This window comes from Aphelocoma coerulescens, chromosome 7 (genome assembly GCF_041296385.1).
Source record: "Aphelocoma coerulescens isolate FSJ_1873_10779 chromosome 7, UR_Acoe_1.0, whole genome shotgun sequence".
NCBI classification, from domain to species: Eukaryota; Metazoa; Chordata; class Aves; order Passeriformes; family Corvidae; genus Aphelocoma; species Aphelocoma coerulescens.
Window position 1 is genome coordinate 14,328,020 of NC_091021.1, and position 24,607 is coordinate 14,352,626.

General features: G+C 41.6%; 1 protein-coding gene across 1 annotated transcript; it reads right to left on the reverse strand.

Moving 5' to 3' along the window:
• Nucleotides 1-12,381: 12,381 nt before the first annotated feature.
• CD28 (CD28 molecule) lies at nucleotides 12,382-23,174 on the reverse strand. The gene is made up of 4 exons (XM_069021502.1): nucleotides 23,073-23,174; nucleotides 16,530-16,883; nucleotides 16,160-16,278; nucleotides 12,382-13,384 (listed from the first exon to the last, which is right to left on the reverse strand). Exons 1-4 carry the CDS (start codon nucleotides 23,125-23,127, stop codon nucleotides 13,244-13,246), a joined length of 669 nt encoding a protein of 222 aa, XP_068877603.1. The 5' UTR covers nucleotides 23,128-23,174; the 3' UTR covers nucleotides 12,382-13,243.
• Nucleotides 23,175-24,607: the final 1,433 nt, after the last annotated feature.

A 24,607-nucleotide genomic window follows, 5' to 3' on the forward strand; every position in this document is an offset into this window, starting at 1 on the left:
CTGTATTTATTAAGAAATACCAGCACATGGTGACCTTGCAAAGAGGGCAAAGTACTTGTGCTTTCATTCAGCATCACTGTAAGCAATTTCCCTATCCTGTCAGTTAGTATTTGCAAGTGCAGCTGGAAACTGGAGGCCAATGGCCTACAGATGACAAATTTGTTTTGATCCCAGGAAGGGAGGGTTCTTTTGAAATCAAAGTCATTGGTGTTGAAATCTAAATTAAAATGGCCCAATTGCCAAGGCCTCCTCAATGCAGAAGGTTAATTAGGCAGCCGTTCTTCTCCTGAGCAGTCTCTGCTTTGAGAGAATGAGTAACAACATGAGCTGGAGTCTACACTACATAATACCATTAGGTTTATTACTCTCCTTTTACAGCTCGCAGTGAAGAGAACTGTTGCAATTAATGAATGAAGTGAATACAATGCTGCAGTCAAGGTCAGGGTGAGGCATAAAATACAGAGCCCAGCTCTGCCAGTTACATACTGGCAGGAGAAAGCACCATCATTTGTCAGGAAAGGAAAATGGAGTCAGATCATCTTTTCAGTGAAAAGAAATCTCTCCCTCACATGTATCTGACAGCATCCTACCAAAACTCTCCAGGAATGATAGCTGGGAGCAGAGAGGAAGTTAATGAAGGCTCAGAGTCCGGGAAGAAAGAGACCATTCAACCAATTAGCCAGAAACTGGAGACACTCCTTTGCAGACTGCTGGCTGCTGCAGGCAGGTTATATGTGGTGTTATGAAAAAAAAAAAAAAAAGATGTTTCCAGTTCCAAATGTCATGCTCTTGCACCAGGGTAAATCTCAAACAATCACTGCTGACAGTTCACTGTTGTGTAGCAGAGAGATGTAGATTGTGTTCCTCTTCTCAAGCATTAAACTGGTGCTTGACTGAAAACAAAGCCAGCTAACCCCAAAAGGCAGTAACAATATATATTCCTCTCTTTTCATTCCTTTTTCACTGTTTATACACTCAATTTAAAAGCAAACAGCCACACATGCCAATCACAATTCCTTACATTTTCTTGTATTCTATTTCCCAGTCAATCAGCGCTCATCTGTTTTGCCTTTACCCTCTAAACTCTTCAGGACATGAAATATTACTTTTCAGCTTGTACAGAGTGGAAAAAAATAGATCTTTGATTATTACTGTAATATAAATGTGTATTTGTTATCACAATGATTGCAATTGCATAAAATGAAAATCATTAAGATTATTTCTCAAAGCTCCTGTTACAGGCCTTGGGATGATTGGTAGCTAATGATAGAAACACATTGCTTTCAGGGCAAGCTAGGTCTTCATAAAGGCTTCATATCTTCCACTGGAGCAGCTAGGTTTGTTGGAAACCAGACGCCATTGCCAGATGGAGCACAGGTCTGTGTGCTTATGTTCTGTTGCAAAAAGCCTCATGAGTTCTGGGTCCCCCAGGACGAGACAAGAGAGTTCATATGGTCTAGTTTGTAAGAGGAGTGACTGACGCATTCAGAAAGCAAGTTTCTTCAGGCGTGTTTTTTTCCATTAGAAAGGGACACACTTTGCCAACCAGAGAACAGGGCAGGCAGCAGTCATTGAGCAGCATGGACTCTTTGTGCAAGGAGACCTTACACTGAGCAAAGCTGGGAAAATAAAAAACCATGCTGGCATAACTCTAAAAGAAACATTATATTCTCGTAGAACTGATTATATGTGTAAATGTTTGCCCCCTCTCAACCATGTACAGATGTTCCCTGCAGGACAAAGCATTTTCAGTATGTTCTAATAGTGGGAGTGGGGGTGAGGGGCAGAAGGGGCGTGAGGTGGGTCTAAAGCTTCCTTCTGCCCTTTGAAAAACACACATTTTTTTTCAAAACATCGTCTGGGTGTACTTTTGCTTGATCTGCACTCTGTTCTTCCTCCTTGTTTCGTCCCCAGTACCGTGATGTTGCAAATTTTTTGTGAGTCAAGCATCAGCAAATCTTTCTCTGGGTGGAGCTATTTCAGAGCAATGCTGTGCTTGAATTCAGTGTGAGGGGATCACCTGTGGTTTCTGGGTTGTGCAATGAGAGAGATCACTTACAGAGCTCTCTGTTGATTTTTTTTTTCTTGGCTTACTTTGATGTTGACACGTGTGGCCATATAAATAAGTGGTAAAGTGAAAAATAAGCTCTGGAAAGACCACAGCTCTGACAGCCAGATGTGTTCCAAGTGGTAAATAAGAGATATGTCAGAAAGGAAGTGAAATATGTGGAAGGAAGAAAAGAAGAACATTTATGTGTTTTTGTCCCAGCCCCTGCAACTTTGCAGGTTTGCTTTTATAATACTTTCCTCTCCATGGCTCTTAATGCTGGCATTTGCTGAAGAAGGGAATGAGGATCTGTTATAACATCTTCTGAAGTTATCACCATCATTTGTACTACAATATGACGACCTTGACCAAGACTTGGGGTCCCAGGTACTGTACAAAAATGTAGGCACCAGTAAAAATAGCCCAAAGAGCTTGCAGTCTCAATAAGGAAGATACATAGGAAGTGCCAATGAAAGCTCAGAGGCAGTGCTGACAACACAGCTCACCTATCTGCTTCTCTGTCTCATCTTTACATTACACTGCTTCTGCCAAGTCTTTCTGATGACCTCTCAGCACAGGTGATCTTGGCCACCAAATTGTTGAATTGTAGGGACAGCAGCTACCCAGAGCTACAGGGCATCTACAGGAATAGATGAAGGAATAGACTTCAGTCATTATTCTTGCTGTACATGAATATGCTCATGATCTGTGAAAGAAGAAATTGCAGACTAATTTATCCTTTGCATGCAAAGCAAGTTCCACAGTTTGCAGAGGGAATGTATGCCGAGGATACTTGTCAATACCCTGGCAATCTCCTTGAGGAATAAAAAATGTGAGTCAGTCTGAACCTCCTGCTCCCAAGTCGGACTCATCACCTTCACTTGCCTTCTTGCTGTGTAATGTGGTGTATTCACAATCTTCCCTGAAGAGCAGTGGGACAGATGACCTTCACAAGGGTCCAGCCTGGTGGCAACAGACAAATTCTGACACAGATCTTTGACTTTCTGCTGACTTCAATTTGCCATACTCTATTATCACAGTGTACTGCCATGCTGCTATACTCCTTTAATCCCACAGCAGGAGATATGTTGTCTCTTTCCTACATGGAAACGTGTTTCCCAACCCTGTCTTCTGATAACCAGAGGTTGTCATCCTCTGTCCATAGTGCTAGGGAACAACTTGAGTTATGGAAAGCCTGGGAGAGAGTCAACTCTGTGACCATATGAAAACTCATCACAAAAAAATCCCCATTCCAAATCTTACAAATGATCAAGTGACTATCTCCTCTAGTTCCTGTGAAGCAGTGAGTCCCCCACAAGGTGCACATGCACCCATGGTGGGTGCAGTGGGTAGAGTTTACAAGCAGTGTGAAGAATGTCCCAGTTGTGCTTTCTGTCCTCACAACTGCTGAGTTTCACATGTGTGCATGAGCACCCTACCTTGGCTTCCCCCTTCACTTCCTTTTTCCATTTCTCATCTCCTTAAGCAATGACTGGCACATCACTCCTGTGTGTGTCACATGTATATTCTATATATGTCACAAGTGCAACATCTAGCCTGTCCTAGTGCCAGCCTAAGTGCTTTCCAGACAATACCTAGCAGAGATGAAACATGGAGAGGCCACGCAGGATGAGCCAGCTGGCTTCAGCTGGGGGAGGAGGGACATTGGAGTGCAAGCCAGCATCACACTGATGATGAGTCAACCAGGTATGCACAGTAACTACAGTGTTACAGTGTTGGCCCTTCCAACAGCCGCAACATCCTTTGCACTGTCTCTTGGTTTCCTGTTGCCAGCACAAAACCAGTTTGCCTTTAGCAAGTAAAACCCCTTGTTTCTCTGTATTTTCCCACTGTCTTGGATCCTTTAGAATTTTGCTGTGTCTTTGCAATCTGTATGCATATGAGATGCTAAACTTGGAGAGATTACAGCATGAACTCAATCCTAAGGGGCCTGAGTGTGCTACTCAGCTGCTAGAGCTCATGTCATTCAACAAGAGGCAGCACTGAATTGATCAGTCCCTCAAATTTCACAGATTTTTGGTTCTGATATTTTTCTTCTGCTCTTCTATAGTCAAAAGTGCTAAACATTAGTTTGTTGACCCAGATTGCAACCCAGCATTTACATGAGGGAAGAAGACACTCCCACAACAAGTTGCACAGATGTGCAACTTCGTCACACAACTAATGATACATCAACTGGATTCCTTCCCTCAGTAAACAGACACAAGAGCTTGCTTGCAAGAACAAGGAATTAGTCTTTATTGACCAAGCATTCATTATGGCAGCTATCAAGAACAAGTGAGTTCAATTTTTATAAAGAGGTCTGTTTAGTGGGGAAAGTGAATGTCATATTTTGCACTTGGGCAAGAAGGGTTAGTCAAGTCCTTGGTTTTCCTGGGCTGTAGCTGGGGCAGAAGAAGAGTGCAGCATGCCCTCTTGATGATTAGAATAGCTGTAGCAGAGCCACAGGGAACCCACTCTCTGATCTGCAGTCAAAAAAGGATGGTCATCAGTGTTCTCAATGGGCATAGTGGTAAAAGTCTTATGAATATATCTCAAGTCCAAGGCTAGAGCAAATTACAGCAAATTTGGAGGTGTAGGAAAGTCTTACTTCTAAATACAGGTACTCCGAATTTATAATTTTTCTGATACTTCTTATATCTCAGTGGCTGGTAAATTGACCCAGACAAGTCAGCACACAGCCAAGTCAAACATTATTAATCTAGAGATACCTTAGACACAGTGAGCATACTGTGCTTGATGTGCAGTCCAAGACATATGCTCACTGGTTTGGGTTTTTTATTTTATATTTATATACATACATAATAATGGAAAGGAAAGACCAAAGCTTGCATCTGTGTTTGTATGGTTGTTTACATGTCCATACATATAGTATCCCTCAGTATCCAATGTAGGAGATGCCTTTGCTTTAAATCTTTTTTTTTAAATAGTGATTTCTGTGCAAAGTATGCAGCAAGCAGTGTTTAACTGTATGCAGAGGTTCATTGTGTCACAGGCATAAACATGCAAGGACAGAAAAACCACATCTTCTACATGGACACTAACACTTGTGTCATGAACCCAAGGCTTCCAGTTTCTGCTAGCATCCATCAAGAGCAGACCAAACAAAATGTTATTCTCTAAATTGATTGCACAGCAGATAGCTTTTCTTGTTGCAAATCTCCATAGTTCAGCAGATCGGAGGAGGGAGGAGGGAAAATCAAACTCCATGCCCTGGGAGCCAGGCTATCTTTGTGATTTACAAATTACCTCAGTGATTGAAGTCATTCTGGGCACTTAATATTGCTCAAGTCTCTCTGTCTCCCCCTCTCTTGCACTCTCTCTCAGCATAATAAAGCTAAGGAAATCCAGGAGACTAAATTCAGTGCTGCAGATTAGTGACAGGAAGGAAACTGGATATGCATGAATTAAACAAGACCATTTGCCTTTTCGGATCTGCAGATGTTTTTCTCACAGAAATGCAACTTCTTTTTTTTTTTGCAGGTGACACCCACACATCTCCTTCACTTACTGGCGATGATAAAAAAGGAGATAAACAACTGGAGCTCATGCAGTTAGGCTTAATCTTTGTATGTCATCGTTGCCAAGCAAAGCCACAGCAGTAGGAAAACAGAGCTGGTTTCTGCTGCTTGTTTCTAACTGACATTTCTTCACCAGGTTGCTCATGTAACCTGTGGACTCTTTGAACTCCACTTTGTACCTGCTGTCTTTTCACAGCATGTGGGTATTGCCATGCTGTGACTGGACTGAGCTGCAGTCCATATATACTCTGCCTATACCTTTGTCCTCATTTTTCCTCTGCCTTAGTGGTTTGAAATCAGATTGCAGAACTACAACATAAACAACTTAATAAAAATTTAAAAGAAAAAAAAGGAACAAAGGAACACTGATTTTAAAAACCTCATACTGTAGGTTAAATGTAGGATTTGTAAGTAAGTAATCATTTAGTACATGTCTCAGTTTGAGACAAGTTTAGAGGAAAACGCCCTGGAAGGGATGTCTTCCTCCACAGAAGACAGGTTTCAGCACTCCCTCCCCCACCAATATGAAAGGAATTTCTTGGATGAAAGAGAAGAAAACTATTTATATAACAAGCAGAATGCCAGCAGGGCACAGGAAAAGAAAAAGGGTAATGCCAGATAATAAACCTCCTCTCTGTGGAGAAAGCTGGTAGATTTAGAGTTCCCCTGCAACTGGCTCAGCCTCTCCCGAGGTCCGAGGCCAGGCTGCGGCATCCCCTCAGCTTCCCTGCCAGTCCACAGGGTCCGATGATCTGGTTCTTGGATCACAGCTGAGCTGAACTGTTCCAGAAGAAGACGAAGAATTTAACAGAAGATTTCAGTATACAGTCCTGGGAAAACTTTTTGCTTTGGCTCACAAGATGGCTAGAAGCAGGAATCCACTCTCTCCTGCTGCAAGCAGAGCTGAGCAAACACGGGAGTGTGTGTGTGTGAGTCCTGGAACACAAACCTCACTGAAGAATTCGCCTGGCTTCCTCCCCTCTTTTCCTTGGACCCAGCTTAAAAGCTGCGGGACCTATTTCTGGGCATAAAGCAGAAGATAGGGGAATACAGTATTGTCATAAAATCACCCCAAGAGAGTACAGAAAGGAGAAAAGGCAAAAATAAGGGTATTTTAAAATCTTTTTTGTATATGCATGGTTATTTTGACTTAAATGTCCTGAAATAACAACAGAACCTTCAACATTCCAAGAGCTGCTTTTACTGGAGGAAATCTACTAGAGCTGCATTTCAAACTAATGCATTTCTCTAGTTGCTGCAGGAAAGCTCTGGAGTTGCTTAACTTTTCCTGCAGTCAGCCATTCATCCATCCTACCTCTCCAGCCAATTTGCTTGTCCATTGCCCTTTGAACATAATTTTTGCTTTCATCGCAAGAGTTTCTTGGGGGTCGACTGTGCACCCAAGTCCACACACAGGACCTAACCTGGCTTTCGCCATCAGTGCAGCTTATGTCTCAATGATGCAGAGCAACCTAAGTGGTAAAAAGTACTTCTTGAGGCAAGAAGGACTAGGACGTTTTTAAGAGTTATTTCTACTATATGGCTAGGGAGAGGCAAAAGTCTGGGTTGCGTAGTACATCCTGCAGCTGGTTTGTTCATTTCCATTCCCTGAGGGACTGTTCCAGAGTTTCACTGAAGAGGTTTCAGAGTGATTTCTCCTTTAACCCCTTTTGCTTCTCCCATCCTTACTGGTGAATTGCTCCCTTACAGGGCTAGACTTGAAAGTAGTGTCACCTGTGTGTGTCTGCAGGAGGGAGAGAGGTTATTCCTCTGCTGTCCAATTCTGTATTTTCATAGCCTCGTACTTTTTTGTTGTTAAGATAAAACACTGGCATTACTTCAACAATCAGCTAATGAGAAAAAGAGCTACAAGGAGGGGATAATGCTCCCGAAGGTGTCATTCAACTCTGGACTTCAGGCTCTGTTCCTGAGTATCAGGAGCTGATGAGCTATGCCAACAGAGAAACAATTTCCTTTCTGCAGCCAGTTTTGATTTGTTTGGGGAAGGTTGAGAAGCCCAGGAAGAAATGTGAGCAACCTACTTAATCATTTTCATGAGGCAAAGAAATAAATCAGCTTTCATCTTGACCACTGGTGTTTGAAGATTAAAGTAGCCCAAGGGCTGTCACAGGCAGTGAGCATAGCAGGAAAATTAGTTCGTTCTGACTCACGACAGAGTGATCTATTTTAATGGGGCACTGACGAGGCTGTCGGGCATTAATTTAGCTATTATCTAAGATAGTCTGATTGCTGGTTGTGCCCTGCTGCAGCCCTCCATGTGACGGGTTTAAGCTGCACTCGGAGTCTGTCGCCCGCTGAGCGCCTGCTCTGGCCCTACCCGGAGCCTTCCTGCAGCGCTGCGCAGAAGCGGGGCCGGCCCCGCTCAGCGTGGGCTCGGCTTAGAACGGAAAATGCAGTGTAGTTAAAGAGCCACTCCGGTCACACAAGGGGGCAGAAGGGAGGCTGGATAGGAAAGCTTCCTTCTGGCATTTCCTGCCTTTGATTTCTTAATTTCGCAACCAGATATCTTGTCTTTTAAGGTACTTTAGTATGTAATTTCTTAAACTTCTTTATTTTAGAGGAAAAGGATATTATAAAAAGGCTATTTGATCCTCCTACCAGATTGAAACCACTACATTAATTTCCACAGAACTGTTACTAATTGCTTGCTTGCATCTTTGATTTTGCTGGTTAGGTAGTAATATTTCCTGTCTGAAAAACTAAATTTGTTCCAACCCGTGAGAACATTACAACCTGTCCAGAATAGTTCCCTTGAAGGAAAAAGAAGACAATGAGGAAAAGGAATGATGTAGCCACATAATGATACAATGGTTATGAAAACTGTGGCATTTGAAAATTCCTCATAATTTCAGTGGTCACATGAATGAAACTGAAGAGCTCCTGGTAAGTTTATGTGACCTAAAAATAAAGTTACATTTATTTTTTATTAAGAAAACAACAACAACAATAACAATAAAGCAGGAGGTGTAGGAAATAAGAACCAGTGCCTCGATCCTGAAGATCCAGTAAGGAAAAAAAAAAAATCAAAGAAACAAACAAAAAAATCCACCACGAATTTGAGATCATTCAACTTTTTGTTTCTTTTCAAATGGATTTATATGAAATTGGCAGCCTCCTAATACTTAGCCAAATTATCCACATCGTACTATCTGCATGCCTTTGAGGCTGGAATGGTAACATACTGTAATGTGATGCTCTAACAAAAGCACCTAGTTGTGAAGAACAATCTATTTGCATCAAGATAAGCAGACAGTTTCCCTCTCACAGCCACTTAAAGACACTGGCTGTGGCTACAAATTACTGCCTAGTGCTGTTTCAGCCTTTCCCAGTCGTTACTGGACCTTAACAAAGCTGGTCCTGTTCTCATCACCCTAACCTGTTTTCTGGTTAGTACGAGTGACTAACAAAATTATGTCTTGGCCTGTGATTCATCTTGCATAACACATTTTCCAGTCACACAGCAAGAGCCTTGCTGAAAGTGGAAAGATTTGATCTTTAGCACTGAAGCCTTCACCGGTGTGCTCTTAAAACTCAAGCTTTTTGTACCATGTTTTTATTAGTCAAATATACCATCAGTAGCTAAAGTTGCTTCTGCTATCGGAGCATGTCTGCAGGCATAATGAACTTGGCAATAACCAGGAGCCTGCTATGCACAGGAAATGAAATGTACAGAAATTAAATGCACTGTGGGAAGCATGTGGTGTGTGGGATCCCCACGTGGCTGTTTGGCACAACTGAAAATTTGATGATGGGAAAGACCCCCAAATCCTTCAAACAAAAAACATGTACCTATCCAGTCACCACATGGTTTCAATCTCCTATGGCCACTCCCTACCCCAAGACGAAGAGGAATGTGGCATACAAAACAGTCTTCATGAAGCAAATAACTAGTCAGGCAGGGGTATGTGTGGAAGGCTGCACAATGGTGTTAGAGATTAACAAATAGGATGGGTTCCTGAACTGCTGAGTCTGGAATAGAAACAAACAAAAAAAGATGATGCACAAAGAAGGAAGATATGATGTTGTTTGGCAGGGATGCAGGGTTCACATTTATAGCTACAGAATAAATAAGAGGTATTTTGAAAAAAATGTTATACAGAAGGATGATACCGGAATTTGAAATATTCAGACTAGAAGGAACGTCCAAGACTTTTGGCTTTAGTAAGCCTGACTGCCCCAATGGGGAGGGTTCAAGACACTGCAGAGATAACACAGGCTGCCTCCTCGGCATTTGTCTTCTAGGGCTTTGGTTCCTGGAAGTGAAGAAGAGCCAGGCTGTGGTATTGTGCTGTGCTGGAGACATGCAGAACAGGAATCAGCAGGCAGGGGCTGGAGCCGCACAACCCTTGGTTGACCCCTTGCAACATATGTTGATTGCTGTTCGGATGTGATGACTGCAGTTCAGATGTTCATTTGACACTGAGACCCAAAAGTGGGGGAAAGGAGGATGAAAAATTAAATCACTCTTTGGCAGGATTATATTTCTATTTGAACTAAAACCTTTGTGTAAGGCAGAAAACCCTACTGATCTACCCCTGCCCTCCGTGAGGGACAGTTTCCAAGTTCAGAGCTGCAGCAGAGGGAGGTTTCTCTTTACATCATCCCATAAACAGCATATAGACCCCAAAGGTAGGGCCAGGGAAGGACAGGGCTCTCCTGGCATGTTTTGCATTGCCTAAAACCAGATGGAATAAATTAGGATTGCTGTTTGTTGAATATGCTAATCCACATATGCAGAGCTGGAGTCCAGCTTTTTAACTGGATTGCTTCTCTGCAAACACTTTATTTTACTCCTTTACAGTGGTGAATAAAAGGAATTTTCTGGTATCCCATCTCCAACTGTCTGTAATTCATGTCCCTCTGGAGCTTTAATTTAACAGCAATGTCCATTTTAACACAGTGCTGGGGCTTTCTCATGTCCTGATTCTCCTCATTTTTTCATTTTATGTTTACGATATTTCCCTGTATCCCCCTTCCATTTTGGTCAGTCAAACAAATTAATACGTGTTGCAGATGTTCCAGGACTTACTTTCCAGTATCATGTCCTGGGAGCTATTAGTATGTTTTAAATATGGAAAGTACAAAAGTGTTAGGGGAAGGAAACCAAATTATACCAATATTTGCTTTAGAAAGTAACGTTTTCCTCCGACTAGCCTCAGGCCTAATACATTCATTCAAGATTTAATTCACTGTATCTGTTTAATAAATTTAAAAGGAGATTGCAAAAAGTATAACAAAACTCTAGGGAATATAGATGTAATGAAATAGATACATCTATACCTAAATATGTATATATGCAGTTTATGCAAAGAACATTTATCCTGTTTCGTGGGTTTGATACACATTTGCCATCTCACCTTAAATGTGCACTAGAAGTTGTGATTTTCCCCAGCACATTGTGATCATACATGTCATTGTGCCATACAATGACAAACTGGAGCTTGGTGAGACAGTGCCATAGTGCCATACCCTGACAGAGAGCTGTGCCCAGCCTGCTGCTTTCTGCTGGGAGTGTCTGGAAGTCCCAGCACGGCATCATTCCTATCTTCCCTCCAAGTGATGAGGGAGGTGGCAAGGCATTAGCATCCCCCCAGTCAGTGCCAGCAAGGAGGGCCAGACCAGGCTGGGACCATGCACATGCTCTGCTCTGTGCACATGTTCCTTGCTGCCTCAGCTTCTGTACAAAGGTGCAGTGAGGGGCTTTTCAGGAAAAGAGAGTAAAAATTGTGTGTAGAAAAATGTCAGCCTTGGAGTGTTTGTACACGTGGTGAGGGGAAAGGAGAAGGAATAAATAAGACTTTGTTTTGAAGTTCTTCAGTTCAGTCATAAGCTTTTGAGTTTGCTGAGCTGAACCAGACCAAGGCTCTCAGGGCCTGCTGGGTCCATGACTGGATTCCCACGCTGAAGACCCAGCACTGCCTCTTGGGCATTGCCATCAGGGCTCTGCTGTCCCTGGCTGGGGACAGGAGGCACCTCACCGCTGCTCATGGGTGGTACAGCACCCTCCAGGAACATAGTTCATGGTGATGTAATACTCAGAGTGAAAGGTTTGGGGCCCAGTCAGCAAACTCAAATAAAACTTCCAATTTGGAAGTGCCTAAGTTGTTTTCTTGGGTTAAGACATCAAAGCAAATTGTTGTCATGCTCCCACATCTCTACTTTTGTCCTGTCTCCTCAAAGAGAGAAAGAATCTTCTTATCCCAGTTTGAAGAAAATTAAATGTTGTACAATCCAAATTTTATTTCAAGGTGGAATGTGGATTTTTTTTTCTTTTAATTGTTTATTCAGTGTTTCTATAAAATAACATTGTCTCTTCTGTATGAAAAGGGATTTTATGCCAAGGCAACCCCAATTACAATTTAGGATATCCTGTTATTGTAAACATACTAGATTGAAAGAATGAATCATGTTTTGCTAAAGGTTTTGTCCTACTCTGGCATGGACAGTCCTGAAGAACATATTTAGAGAGAAAAGTAACTTCCAGATAACACAAAGTTCCTCAAAGTGTCCAGAGCAGATCCTGCATATGTCTGAGAACTTGCAGGTCCATTTACAATGCTGGGAATGAAGAATCCTCTCACACCACAAAAACTGGGTGCTTATGGGAAAAAAAATTCAAGTGGTCTTTAGTTGCTCATAAGTCAGCCCAGATATTTGTAAGCACTCTGGTACAACCTAGGTGCCAGAAGATGTGTACGAATTTTCAGGAGGACTCAGGAGAATACCTTCTGAATTATCAAATTCAAAAATAAAAGTAAAAATCTTCTCAAAATCCAAGGTCTCTGTCTTCTAATGCTTCATATATAACTTTGCATTCCCTTGATGCAGAAGGCAAACAAAACAGAAATGGGGTTGTTTGTGATGAAGACAGATCTTTCTTCCTCTCCCACTTGTCTTGATTTTGTCTTCAGGTTGCTTGCTTTTTCAATCTGTGGAGTTCCCTGGTCACGACTGCAGGTGGTCTTACGAACATCTACACAGTGTCCAGCCCAAGGACTCACATGCTGAAGGTTTACTAGTTTTCTATCAGCTTGATTTGTCCTGGCAGACTATTTTTTCCATAGGCTAATAGCTTGGATGCCTTCTGGCTGATCTTTTCCTCTTTCTTTTAAGCACGTGTTTTGAACTTCAAACTGTGTCCTGGTCTTGTAGAGAAAAAAAGATTATTTTTACATTTTGCCAGGCTTAACAGCAACAGTCTGAGGGATTACACATACAGGGAAGGAAATTAAGGGTTAAATCTAAGGCAGTAGTTATTGGAAAAGATCAGAAGTTCTGCTTCTTCCAACAGCTAAGCAAAACCACAAGTATTACGAAGAGACCAGCTCTGAGGACTGATGCCATCTTTCCATTTTACCCACTGACAACCCTCAACACAAGCTGGGCCTCATTTTCAGCCATCATGGAAAAAAATTCTTTTTTTAGTTCTCCCCCTCCATCCCCCTTTTTATATTTGTTTGTTGGTCTGGATTTTCTTTTAGTAGATCAAAGTTTATCTAATACTTGCTATGGTGTAGGTGTCTGTGATCAACAGCAATAAACACGACAAGAAAATGAGAGGCTGTCCTTCCATGCCCCAGAGCAAGCGACTGCCTGGAAGGACACGAGGCTCCTGGTGGGTGCGCTGCTGGGATCAGGGCTGCCAGGACCGATAGGCGGTGTAGTCCCGTGTTGGTGCATAGGACGGGTAACCCTTGTTCTTCTGGTATGGCGGGTGCCGGGGAGTCATGTTCATGTAGTCACTCTGATGGTACATATTCTTTTTGGATTTTTGCTGTGGGGAAGGGTGAAGAGAACTGTGAAAACTCTCATGTTAACTGCTGACAGGTCTGGCCCTAGGTCCTTGTTCAGGGAAGCAGGCATATTCATAAGGCAGCTTCAGGTTTAAATACATTAACAAAAGAATTAGAACACATGTTCTCATCAAATAATCTATGGAATTTGCCCAACCTGAAAGTTAGTCTCCATCTTATCTGGTGAGAGATTTACAGTGTTAGTTCTTCAGGTAAAGGAATGCTACACACCAAGGATACAAACTGATACCTCTCACCATCATCTTGCCTCTCTCATCTGTGGAATGATTCAGCAGAAACAGTAGCGTCTGAGCTGTGAAGGCTGTCCTTATTTATTAGGAGGAAAAGAGAAATTAGCTTAACTTGAACAGAATAAGAGCAAGAAAAATCAGCCCAGACTATGTGTATAATGGTTTTCCTACCATTTACAGCAGTGAGACACAATGCATATGTTGTTCTGAATCTTCCTTTAAGCGATGAAAGAATCAGAGCTGATGTTAATCTTTTATGTCTCCATATCTGGGCCTCAAAAATCTTATTTCCACTGTTGAATTCCTGCTTATAATGCCCCTGTGAGACAAGGGAAGCATCAGCTCTTTCAGAAATAAGAGTAGCAGAAGACAGGTGAAATAATTTGCCTAAAATCACATAGGAAATCTGTGGCTACAGCAGAATTTCAGCCTCTGACTGCTGCAGGCTGTGCACAAGGTTGGTGTTTTTTTCATAGCTTAAGGCTTTATTGATCAGGGGTAAGTAAAGTGCTTCCATGCTTTTTCCTTAATACTCATCATACACTGTTTTGCAATCTCCTTTTTACTGAAATTCCCTTCCCATGTATAAAAATAGTTGCATATGCTGCAGTATATATGCATAGGATGCTGTGGAATTGGAGGAGGTTTGCATTAGAAAATCTGATGGCTGAATTATGTTGTATGTGCAGAGTGGAGCAGCTACTATGAAATATTTTAAGCTGTTTTATATTAATGTTATATATATGCAAAGTGTTGAATGTAAGTTACATACTGCTTAAGCCATGTAATGCAGTCAATGCATGTAAAGCATTAGATACAGAAGCTTTATCTCTGTGTGTTCATCTCCATAATACAGGATTTCTAATTCACCCAAGAGGTAGTTTTGCATGGGAGAAAGACATTTTGGTAGCATGAGTGAGTGTTGGGCTGTTACAGGATCAAAGACTGCTACTTTTGCAATGGAAAGCAGTTTAGCAGTTTTTCTTCAGGGAAGGCAGAACTATATGAAAATAGGCAAATCTTTAGCTGCTTTCAGGAACTGATCAGGCTTGCCATGTCTGTCTATTATCACAATTAGGATACCTTTTTTTACAATATCACAAACAATTCTAGGCAGCTGTATTTATATTCAACACTCTAAATACATCCACAATCAGAAGACATACTATCTGAAAGAATACTACCAGCAGTAATAACAGCAGGTAAAAACTGATGGAGCAAACAACACACATGGCAACACAGCCTTGCCACTCTTGCTGGGGGCAGACATGTTAGTAGCAAAGTGTGAAGCCATTAGGTAGCAAATGAATATAGCACAGAGAAAATGGTTCAGATTCTAAATGATGGGATTTGAAGCTATAGCATCTCATCTGTGGCACAGCCACAGCAGCACAGCACTGTAACACCAGCAGCTGTTTGCTGTAATCCTCTCAGCTCTCCGAGGAGTCAGCCTCTACAACAGGGCACAAAGAGGAACCACTTAACCTGCCTTTTCATTTTCCTACGGCAGTGCCCCCTTTGATTGTTTTCCATTAGAAATAGCCACAGATTGAGAAAGTGTTTTTTTGTGAAACACTTAGCAGATCTCAAGCTTCAGCTAGCAGTGGCTTTCTGTATATATGCAACATTTAACCTGGCAGAGACTCTGGAGCCTTTATACAGACTACCTCATAATTGTTGTTTTGAAAATCACTATTTAACAGCAAATATTGAGGGGAAAGCCAGAGTGCAAGGAATTGAGTTCTCTATGTTCAAGTCTTTCTCACATGGAGTAAGTAGTGTAAATTGGCCCTGGAGATCACACTCCTAAGACTTGTCAAGGAAAATGTCCTTCTGATGCCCCTGTATCATGCCTCTCTTTTTTTACCCCAGGAGGAGAACTGGATGTGACTTGGGCCAGTCAACTCTCCAGAGAGATTAGAAAGCAAAAATTAAGATCTGTAAGGCTGTCTCAGCTTTCTTACTGTTGATGTACAGACAAGGGACTACTGAGATCCAGGTGCTCCTATTCCCTTGTAGTCAAGCTGCCAGAAATAGTGGTTGCTCGAGGGAATTGCTGGATAGGCACAAGACACCAGTGCAGATGGTCGTGGGCTAACTGAAGGCTCCCTATAGATTGTTTTATTTTAGGTGAGCTCCTGTCAGTATAGCCTCAAAGGGTTTTGCCAGAAATGCTTGTAGCTCTAGATTTCCCTGACAGGTTCAGTTGGCAGACGTAGAGACAGTGTCCTGGTATTGCTGGTGTGCAGGGCACTGCCAACACTGTGGCATTACTATTTGCTTTAGGACTCTACTGCAGAGGCCTGACTGCCCACCTGGAGAGCATCTGGTGTTTCAGCTCTTTTGGGGTACACCATGGGTGTGCATACATAGCTGGGTTGAAGAAACACTTCAGTCATCCTGTACTGAAGGGGGGATCTGTGACTTAGTGGTAAACATGGCAAGTATAGCCTGAGAAATGAACTACTAGAGCATATAGAGCAAAGGAAAATGCTAGTTGCTTACCCAGTAGTTAATAAAAACTGCAGTTATTAGCATGCTGTAGAATGCAAGAATTCCAGTCACTGTTGCTAGAATCCACAAAGGAATTGCAGACTGAGGCTCTTGTATTTGGGTGGGTGTCTCTTTAAGGAAAGAGCAAAGAAAACTTTAAGTACATTAAATCAAAAACATTGATCTCTGCCTATTTACTCCTTGTTCCAATGTGTCATTTTTATTAATCATCATTTTAAGATCTCTTCTTCAGGAAATTCAGAGCAGGAATGTAGTTTTACCAGGCAATCCAACTTCTTTTTTAAGGAAACAATCTGCCTTCAGCCATTAAGTAAGGAGTGTGTATAGAGAGGATACTGGCCTACAGAGATTTCTAGCTTACCTTTCACGTGAATAACAGTCCCGTTGCTCTTCTCATTGTAGACGTATGGGGGTGGATACATGACCTCAATTTTGCAGAAGTAGATGTCAGTTTGGTTGGCATTCATGTTCCAAAGATTGAAGATGACTTTGTCTTTATCATGATTCCCTTGGCAGTTGAATTCTTTATTTGAATTGCTGCTAATTTTGGTTGTGTTCCATGAAATAAAGCAAACTTCAACTGAACTGTCCGTTCCTTTGTGTAGCGAAGCTCGAAATTCCTTCCCTGTCCCATTGTATTTGTAGTTACAAACTAGAGTTGCAGTTTGGTTAGCTACGATGAGCAAAGGATGCTGAGCCACTAAAATCTTGTTTTCTAAAAGGGAGGGGAGAAAGTGAGAAAAACACTTGTTTATAAAATACAGTATGAGACTTCAGAACCACACATCCTCCCCTGCAACTCTACTCCATATCCCCTCTCCCCTGCTGACACTCCCTACCAGGGAGTACGAAACCACCCATCTGCAGAAGCAGTTTCTCACAGGAGCTATTGTTGCAGCAATCCACCTGTATGTAAATAATTACATAGTCATTAGGGGAGACTATGAGATCAAGAGTGTTTTTCTTCAGAGTCAGAACACTAGCAGAGACAGTGGCCCATGATTAAGATTTAACATCAGAACTCAGAAGCCTAGTCTGCAACTGTGTGCATGTGTGTATATAGAAGGCCATCTAAGTCTATCCTTCATTTAGCAAGCAATTTCCCAGGGAACATTATGGCGTGAAAATACTATGAATTGACTCTGCATTCAGATAAGAGATTATTATTTATACATTTGCTTTTTAATTCAAGGACTCCTGAAGAGTTTGCAGGTGGATTTGCTGAACCAATTCAAGGGTTTGGACCTTGGGCAATGAACACTAAAAGCATGAACTGCTATCATTTTAATGTAAAATAAGTAATTTCTCTAGCTAGCAGCTGTAGTAGATTCTTAATCTCTCAAAGGACTCAGGAGCTGACTAATTTGACACTGCACTGGCACTTAGCACTTGAATGCCTGTAAAAAAGCATGTCACATGAATGTATAATTGAATTTGAATTGACCAGACTTATACACAAACAGGAAATGTTTTCTGACATGTAGACCTCTGTGCTATCATCTGCCAAACAATGAAACACTGCAAGAACTATGCAGAAAGACAATTTCTTCAAAGAAAAGTCATTCTGTACAAATGAGGCCCTTCTTTTCAAATGATGACCTCTAAGTAAGAAGAAGGGAGTTTTGGCTTTTAAGCTAGAGACTTGCCAAGGCTTTTGTATGACCACTTAAGCCTTTATGCAAGCTCAGCTAATAGGAGGTCTGGATAGTCTTTTATAGATCCCTGAGAATCACTGTGGCTGGTAGAATGACAATTGTACCTCTTGTCCTCAAAATGTGGTGCAAACCTAGATTCTTTCTACTTAATCTGTGTGATGAGACTTCAAAAAAGCTAGTAAGAGAAATGAAGTGGGAAGGAGACCAGACCCAGAATGCCCAGAAAACGTGTTTAAAACTGTATTTAACAATATTTAGGACCAAATGATGCTTAGTGTATTCATGCCTGCACAAGAAGATGAAGTACCCTGGCTTGTTGAGTAGGATACTCCTTTGGGATGAATGTGGTCCAGGGAATAAAGCAAACACGAAGAGATGAATGAGATGTCCAGGACCAGTAGTAGGGTGCAGACAGTAAAAACAAACCTTTGGCTAGCAGATTCTCCAGTTACCAGCAGAACCCGTGAAACTGCTGAAGTTGTTAATTTTCTCATTGAAAGTCTTATTTACCAGCCCTTGTTTCAAATGAGAGGAGGAGATGTGAGACAGGGAATGCTCCAATTGCCTCATCTTTAAAAAAGAAAGATTGTAGCCTATCCTCCTTGTGTCTCTTTGCCCAACATTGTTGGGGGGGAGGGTTGAGGAGAGCTGATAATGGCTCTGGAATCCCATGTTTGCAGGGAACCCAAACACTGTGAAACTTTGAATGAAGGATAGCATTTCCAGGCTTTCCAGCAGAAAGAGACATGGGTCTTCTATTCCTAGGACAGAGTGGCAAAGTAAGAACAGAGAAGGCAAGTCTTTACTTAAGGTGGTGCCTGTGGTGAGTTTTCATCGAAATGAAGACATTTCAGCAAAACAATTCAGTTTCATTGAATCAGCATTTTCCGACAAAAGCTCTCACATAGGCTTATAAGGCATTCTAGTAAGTGGTGAGGTTCGGATTCCACCCCTTTAGACAAGGTATTTGATCACATTTTTGTTGGCCGAAAAATTGATTTTTGGCCTATGCGGCAATTTGCAAGTCTGCAGTAGAATTGTTCTACCTTTAGCACAGCAGAATACTACACATCTCACTTGAGACAGTTACTCTACTTTGCAAAGGGATTGAATGCACCTTCAGGGGAGATCGTTTCTGTCTCAGAGTTGACAACTGAAATAGGGTTCCAGAACAGACAGAAGTATTACACTTCAGAAAAGTGCTTGACTGTTTCCATTGCAAGTACTTACAGAAAACTAATGCATATTTATTGCTCAGCCTGATCATATTTTCACTGTGGCCAGAGGAAAGTCAAAGAACACTGAAAATCTCATCACTGAGGGACAACCTTCAGATGTTATTTAGACTCTTCTGCAGACCCCGATGACTTACTCCATCTCTTTCACTGTCATCAGCTAACCTGGATTCCTGACGTTTAGGCCTGAGCTTCATGCCTTGAGCTCCACTACTTAACTACAGCTCTGGACTATTTATGTCCCTGCCATGATACTGTGATAATTGGCAACCAGTCTGTTTTGATACACCCACCAAAAATGATAAATTCCTTCGACTTATTTTCACCTCTTGGATTTATAGTCCAAACTGTTTGCCTTGTCTTGCAGGCTGGGCTTGATAACCCAGCTCCATGCTGCTGATGCTGGGCAGTGGGAAAAAGCTCATTTTTGGATCATTAAATGAAGACAGCTCCTACATGATTGAAGCTAAGCACCCAAATCTATTTTCACAAAGTGGCTTTACTAGATAAACCTAAATTAAAGAAGATATTTTTGTTTTCATTTATAGGAACTAATTAGCACCACATGAATTGGTTGGGCTGCAATGCCAACAGGGGCAAGGCAAACTTACCCCACCGGTGTGTTAGACAAGCCCTGCTGTCCTCCTCCTCCTCTGGACTTGGAGGTTTTTTTGAATTGAATAAAGTCAGTCATGCTAAAATGTGTATTAGTTTCATGGGGAAGACAGAGTAACGCCAAACATCCCTCACTTCACTTGTGATCTGAATAGGATTTGACTACATTCTTAGTAGGATGTAGACCATTCTAAGCAAACATGGGCTGAGGGTGCTTTTGCCTTCACAGAGCCAGTTTTTCCTCATAAGTGTCACTTTGGGTTTGTTAAATGGTGAAACTCTGAAACATTTTGTAGGTGTTTCCATTCCCCTAAATAGGGTTATGATTGCCACTTCAGAGCTGTGTTCAGTCATGTTGTGTAGTAATAAATATCTATATCTTGGCCTTACCCAGCCAGGAAGATAGTAGTTATGAAAAATCATTGTTTACAGTTTCAAAAAGCAGTGATGTTTAAAAATGTAAAATCATTTCAGTCAGTGTGGACAAGCTGCAAACCTTCTCTTAGGATCTTGGGATTTATATGCAATAGTGTGTAAGATCTCTAAATGTTTGTTAAGCTTTTTTGTAGCTTATTTTTAGTGCTGGGCATTTCTTATAATCACATGTGAGGGGGTTTTGCATCATGAAACAAAGTGCCATCCATCAATAATATCTGTAAAATACCGACTTTCTGATCACCGAACCCTGATGCAAGCAAAACTTCATTGAAGTTTTTTATTTTTTTCTATTCACCAAGAAAGTGAAATAGAGTTGACAAAGTATGGAAAATAACTATTTTGAGGTGGGTTGTTTTTTTATTTTCTCCAGAACTCCTCTTGAATCATCATCAGCTATTGGAAAAAAACATTCTGCTAAAATATTTAGTACTCTTTGTCTTTTTTTTTATGCCAGTTGACTTCAGGGAGCTATTTTCCAGAGCAAGGTATCTAAGATAAGTTGGGATTTCTGTAAGCACAGGAAAGAAATGGCCCACCTAATTCGCTGGGGGGATAGGGAAAAACCTGAAAGGAATTTGTTTAAGCCACAGGCAGAAAGGCACACAGGTATGTTATAAACAAAGCTATTTCATTTTTGTTGCTGGTGGTCTGTTCAATTACGTTTACTCTTCTTTCCTAGGTGCAAGGGTCCTTCTCTTTTACTTTGGTTTGAGGCCACCCAGCTGTGTGTTTAACGTGCAGCTGGGGGGATCCTCTCTTTCTGGCCTTTACAGACCTGTTTTCTGCTAAACTTTCTTGTTTTGCTGTGAGTACTGCAGGCAGCGGAGTACTCCAGAAAGCCCAGGTGACACTCTTGCTTTAATCAAATCCAGTCTGAGCACAGGGGTTTTTCTTGGCAGTTTGTGATTTATTTTTTTAAAACAAGAATTAGTTGATGTCTTCCTAATCTCAGTTAACCTTGCCTCATCCATCTTCTGCATTCTGGTAACCCTGGTGGGTTAGAGGTTGATTTTAACCCCCAGAGACCATAAGCCAGAAGGTTCTGTCGATAGTAAAAAGATGAGGTCAGTCGTCATACACTGCAGTGGGAACCTGCTTATATTACTTACTTCACAAAATACCAGACACTTGATCTAGCTGCCTCTCTGACAGACCACAGCAGGGCAATTATTTAGCCAACAAAATGGGGAGGAGGACAAACTTTGTAAATGTTAGTGTTTCTTCAAAAGGGAAATGACTAAACCAGTATTTTAAGTCCCTTTCTATGATTTAAACTCAAACAGTTACTGATTAAACTGCAGCAGTTAGTGATACAGTCTAACAACAGGACAAATTCTGTTGATTTTCCCAAACCAAAATACCTGAGGGTTATAGTGCACTTCATGGCTTGAGGAAGTCATGCAGGGTTTTGACCTGCCTTAGTGTTTTCCATGTACTAAGGATCAATCACCTTGAAAATGAGGAGTGAAAAAAATAGATGGGGAAAGGACGAGAGCCCTGAGAAGCTAATGACCTCATGTGCTTCTCTTTAAGCAGTTGAACAATTTTGGTGAGTCTGTTCTTTATGCAAAGCAAGTGTACATATGTCTATAAAGCCATGGCATAACGCCTGTGTCTGAGAACCACATACTGTAATTAATTCTGCTGCAATTTAAAAGCACTGCTTTAAAGCTGTTCACACCTCATTGAAATGTGTTTAGAACTGTTAACCTACTGCTGATATTATCCCCTCCTGGAATTAGTGTCTTCTTTGACAATCCAGGGGCCTGGTGTGGAAACAATTATGATATTGCAAACAGAGAATTATAAACATGGGAAAGGACAAGGAAGAAAAAAACCTATGATTTCTGAAAGAAATGGTGAACACAGTGTCATGCAAACTACAATGCCTTCACTAAGGAAAAGAACTATGTAAAAAATAATGTAGAAATAAGAAAAAAATACTAGAAAAAATACTAGAAAAAGCGACATTTTTAAGATGTTGTCTATGTTAAAAATTTTGTACTGGAAAACAGATTTTTATTCCTATCTGTAACTTCCCTGTAAAATACAAAACACTGATACTTGGAGAAGACGCAGTAACAACAGTTCCCAGCCAGCCGTCTGAAAAATTGTCTGTCTCAAGATTACCCTAGCAAGGCATCATCCCTTGCCTTGCTTTGCATTTTAATGTATCCGTTGGAAAGACATATTAGCTCTGAACATATGAACACTGCATCAGCAAGACAACACCAAGATAAATACCCTCAGCCACAAAAACTGAAGAGTCAGGAAGATTCACTAAGACTCAAGATTTCAAAATCACAAAGAGATTTTTTTTCCTGAAGATCTTCAGAAAGAAACCAGGTGTCTAGTAAGTATCAGTAAACCACTAAACAATGCAAAAATCAGAAACTTGGCAAGTCCCATCCTCCCATCTTTGAGCTCAGTAAGCAACTCTGCTTTTGAGCATTTATTTGCTAGTCCTGTGAGGATGTCGGTGCACTCAGCTCTGGAACCCATCACACCAAGCCAGGCCATGGGGGAACCTAAAACTTTACAAGTACACTTGGCGATGTGGAGAGTCTGCCCCAGGAGGGGTGTTGGCACCAGGTCTGCTCAGACCTGCTGCCCCCAAGAAAAGGCACTTGTGAGCAGAACTTGTAAAGCCCAGGGGTAGGTGGAATAAACACCCCTCTACCCATGCATGCAATTTCCAAATGGATCTAGAGAGAAGTCAAATTAAAGGAAAACTCTTGGGTCTCATCTTGGAGGGATACTTGTGGCAGGAGAAAAATTGGCCTCTTGGTTATATCAAGTTGATCCATTTGCAGACTTAGCAGCATGCTGTCTCTCCCCTTTCATCCAAACAAGAACAATTTGTGCAAAATTAATTCAGAGCTATACCAGACCTTCTACCCCTTGATGATCAAAGAGAGGAAAAATAGGGGAAAGGATTGAAATGTGGGGGGTTTTTGTTACCTGTTACATCAGCAGTGGGGATGAAGCAGAGCACCACGAGGATCCCCAGGAGCATGGTGCTAATGGTGGGCCTGCTGCCTTGTCCCCTCCCCCTGCAGGCACTGCCACGTCTCCCAGGGCCCCACAGCACCTGCCTTCCTTCCCTGTGGGGCCAGGCTGCACCCTCGGGTGCTCACACAACTTCTCTCCTCCTCCTTCTGCAGCACATGATACACTGCCTGGTGAAACCACTGTAATGGCAATGCTTGAACAGGAAGTTAAATTGTTTGATGATTTTAGTCTTAGGAAACTGCCTCTGCAAAGCTCAGTAATACTTAAAAGGTGCTGGAAGTCTGCATTTCAAGATAGGGACTGTCAGCCCTGTATTGCAAGGTGTGGTTACGTTTGGGGCTCTGCAAGGCTGCTCCTGTCAGGGAGGAATGGACCTCCCTAGGGACACAGTGCTCTTTATTTACCAGGAGTACATACACATGTAAACTGGTTCCATCATCATGGGAGAAGCAAACACCAGTTTCCAAGTTCCTGATGGCCAGGCCTGGCCCGTCAGGAAGTTGTGTGCTCAGGAACCTTCACCTTTCCTCAATCCTAGGAGCAAAAATCTTCCTCTCTTGGCCTACCATCTTGCTTCTGCCTGTTTTTCCAGGCCCTGGGAACACTGACATATTTTGGCAGTTTGTTCATACTCATTTTTCTGCATCTGCTTGTTGCCTGAATGCAGAGCCAATAGTGCAGGAAACAGTGATCTGGTATACCTTCACATTTTGAAAAATATCACAATTTATGAATGAGTGCAACTGTAATCCAAATAACATCTAAGTAAAGGCAGCATGCAGCAAGCACATTGCTCAGTCAGTGCTTTCATGGAGGCCTTCTTCTGTAAAGTTTTTTCTTCAACTCATCAGGTAGATGCTCTCTCTTCCTTTGCCTTGCAAGCTCAGTGTCACCTCTTCCCTTGCAAAAGCAGGTTGTGAGAGCCTGGTGATGGCATTTATAACTGTGAGAAGCTCTGGTTATTAACTATTTATTTTCATCCACCAAAGTAGAAATATTTAACTGTATCAATGCCCATCACTATCTTGGATTTATTTGAGAGAAAAGGGACGGTAAAGCAGGAAAACTTTCAAGAAAATTGGGTGGTTATAGAAAGGGATGAAAGAGCATGTACTATTCTTTCATAACCCTTAGTATCTGAAACCTTTAGGCCATGTTTTATCAGAAATTACAAATGCAATTTATGAGTTGCCTTAGCTGGTATATCCATTTGCAGTCGAGGAATTTAAACATTATTCTTTTGCTTTGTAATTGGTGTAATTTGCCTGCAATACTGAAAGTTTTGGAATTTCCTTAAACTAATTAAAAAGTAAAAAAGAGAAAAAAATCAGATTCTCTCTTTCTTAGCCCACTTTTGTGGTATCTAGGTAAATGTCCTGACACATTTTTTTGAGTCATGTGAGTATACCTGCAGTTACCAATGAAATAGTCTCAGCTTAACTTGCAGTGAGAATCCCTCAAAAATGTTACAAAATTCAGTACCT